General features: G+C 37.7%; 1 protein-coding gene across 1 annotated transcript; it reads left to right on the top strand.

Annotated features, from left to right (window-relative positions):
• The first annotated feature begins 609 nt into the window (after positions 1–609).
• On the top strand, positions 610–1,404 carry LOC113316180 (factor of DNA methylation 5-like). The gene has a single exon (XM_026564400.1). The coding sequence runs from the start codon at positions 610–612 to the stop codon at positions 1,402–1,404; it is 795 nt and encodes a 264-aa protein (XP_026420185.1).
• Positions 1,405–2,382: the final 978 nt, after the last annotated feature.

The raw sequence follows: 2,382 nt of genomic DNA, 5'->3' as shown, positions 1-2,382 counted from the left end.
CGTAGGGGTGTATTAAGATTTACTAAGATTATACGTGTGCCAGTGAAAAGACAAGAGACAGACATACCCTGTGTACCACACGTAAACCGAAAATGCTACACTACCCCCATTCCCTTCCCCGACCCATTTCCCCCACTAGGTGGCATGTAGATAGTGGTGTGATGCCACACATAAGGGACCCCCTGCTAGCTCCAATCTAAGGGATCAAGGGTCCACCTAATGGGGAAAAGGGGTGGGGGAAGGGAGTGGGGGAAGTGTAGCAGCTTCGCACGTAAACGACTGAAATTTGACAAGAGACTGACAGCCAATATAGAGGTAACAATAGTTCTAAACAGACCGAGCTGTTGAACCACGAAAACGAAAGGAAAATGGGGAAAAAGCTCTCATAGTTTTGGTATGGTGGGTCCCAGTGGGCCCCGCCGGAAGACAATAGTGGGTATGGGTATTAGACAGAGGGTATGTATCTCTAAATCAAGTACCCTAGGTTTTCAAATTATATTAAGCATTCATCTGGAATCTTAGAAGCATTGTGAGTTCATAGAAACCATTAAAACATATCAGAGACATTAGGAGATATAGTTAGTACAAAAATCAGAGAGTTGTTGAAGAATGGATTCTTCTTCTCCTACTCCAAAAAGAAAAATAGATGAGAATTATTCATCAGAAGAAAACACATGTGAGAGCGAAAGTGAGAGTGAAATGCCACGTTATGAAGAAAAAGCATATCAAAAACTACAAAATGGTTTAGTTATTGTAGCAGAAAGTAATTCTATGTATAAATGTCTTAATTGTATAGGTAGAAAAACAAAAACCTATGCATATGATCATTTAGTTCAACATGCTAAGGATTCTGGTAAGATGAGATCTTCCCTTAAATTTCGAGGTAAATCCAATCATAGGGCTCTAGCTCGCTATTTGGAGAACAAATCTGCTAAGGAGTTTTCCAGGGATGTTGGTTCATCATCTACTGTGGTGTGTAAGAAAAAATTTGTATACCCATGGAAAGTTGTTGTTGTGAGTAAGGTCATAGATATCAGTAACAAGGCGATTAAGGAGCAGTTGGCTGGGTTTAATCCTGTGAAGGTACGTACTATATGGGGTCCTGAGAATAGCCCTACTGGTCAGGCGATTGTGGATTTTACGGAAGATTGGTTGGGTTTTACTCATGCAATGTCTTTGGAAAGTGAGTATAATTGCAACCAATTTGGGGAAAAACATTATGCTTTGGATAACCTTGGTGGTTTGGTAATGGAAGGTCTGTATGCGTGGGTCGCTAAGGAGGATGATTACTATTCTGAATGTCTTGTAGGGAAAAACCTGAGGAATAGTGGTTGTGCTTTAAAACCTATTGAGGATATTGAAGCCGATAAAGAAAGCCACACAATCAGAAAGTGTCGCAGTTGAATGATTTGATCAAAAAGAAAGATGATGCCTTGGTAAATGGTCAGGTTATGGTTTGGAAAACCAGCCGCACTCTCAAGAACTTGGTGGATCAACTTGATGAGCTAAATATAGCTAAGGATATCTACGTCGAAGGTACATTTTAGATTTAGTGGCTTTGTTGTGAATGTCCGCAAGATTTACGTGTGTTACTGGTTACGTAGTGCCGAAGATCTTAAAGCTTTGTTTTATTGTTATTTTTTTTCGATAGGAAGGGAGAATAGATTAGAAGATTTGTTTTATTGTTTTCGTCCGCTAATGCTTGAGCATCACTACAAGGACGGAAACATCACAGCTGATCATTGTGTCTGGAAAAGCAGCTTATTCTGTCTACCTAACTGATGCAAGGGTGGTGGTCTACTTTAATATTATGTGTATTTCGAGGGAAATGGGTGTTCTTTTTTTCACATCAGTGTTTCAAGTGCAAATCTCCATTCTCACCGATTTTCGGATTCCATCACTCTATTTCGAGAAGAAGATAGTTTTTCTATGGATTTTTTGAGTGAATTTGAAAATTGTTAACGACTTTCTAAGACGACAATATTTGTGCCCGTGCTATGCTAACTTCCATTATTTTTACTAGTTTTTCACCTGTGCAATGCACAGGATAGTTTCTCAAAAAATATTATGCGATACCCCTAATATAAAATCAATAAGCTACTAAAAAACTAATAAGAACTAATGAAACGTTCAGTAAACTAATGAAAATCTATGGAAGATAAAAAAAATTAAAAAGTCAGGGGATTGCAACATTATTTTTTTTTGAAGCATTTGGGATTTCAATAGCTTCCGATCTTATAGTATTTACTTCCAGTTCATATATTTGCTAAAGCTATGCCTCTTTAGTCATTTTGCAAATCTAATATTCTTTGACTTATGGGGCTTATGTTTTTTTTTTCTTATATAATTTTTCCTTTTTTAGTCCATCATCATTATATGCTT

Source organism: Papaver somniferum, chromosome 10 (genome assembly GCF_003573695.1).
Source record: "Papaver somniferum cultivar HN1 chromosome 10, ASM357369v1, whole genome shotgun sequence".
Taxonomy (NCBI): domain Eukaryota; kingdom Viridiplantae; phylum Streptophyta; class Magnoliopsida; order Ranunculales; family Papaveraceae; genus Papaver; species Papaver somniferum.
The sequence above is the reverse complement of the archived record's forward strand: the minus strand, read 5'-3'. Positions and strand labels throughout refer to the sequence as shown.

Coding starts and splice junctions, on each gene's coding strand:
- LOC113316180 (XM_026564400.1), top strand. CDS start 610: ATGGATTCTTCTTCTCCTACTCCAAAAAGAAAAATAGATGAGAATTAT.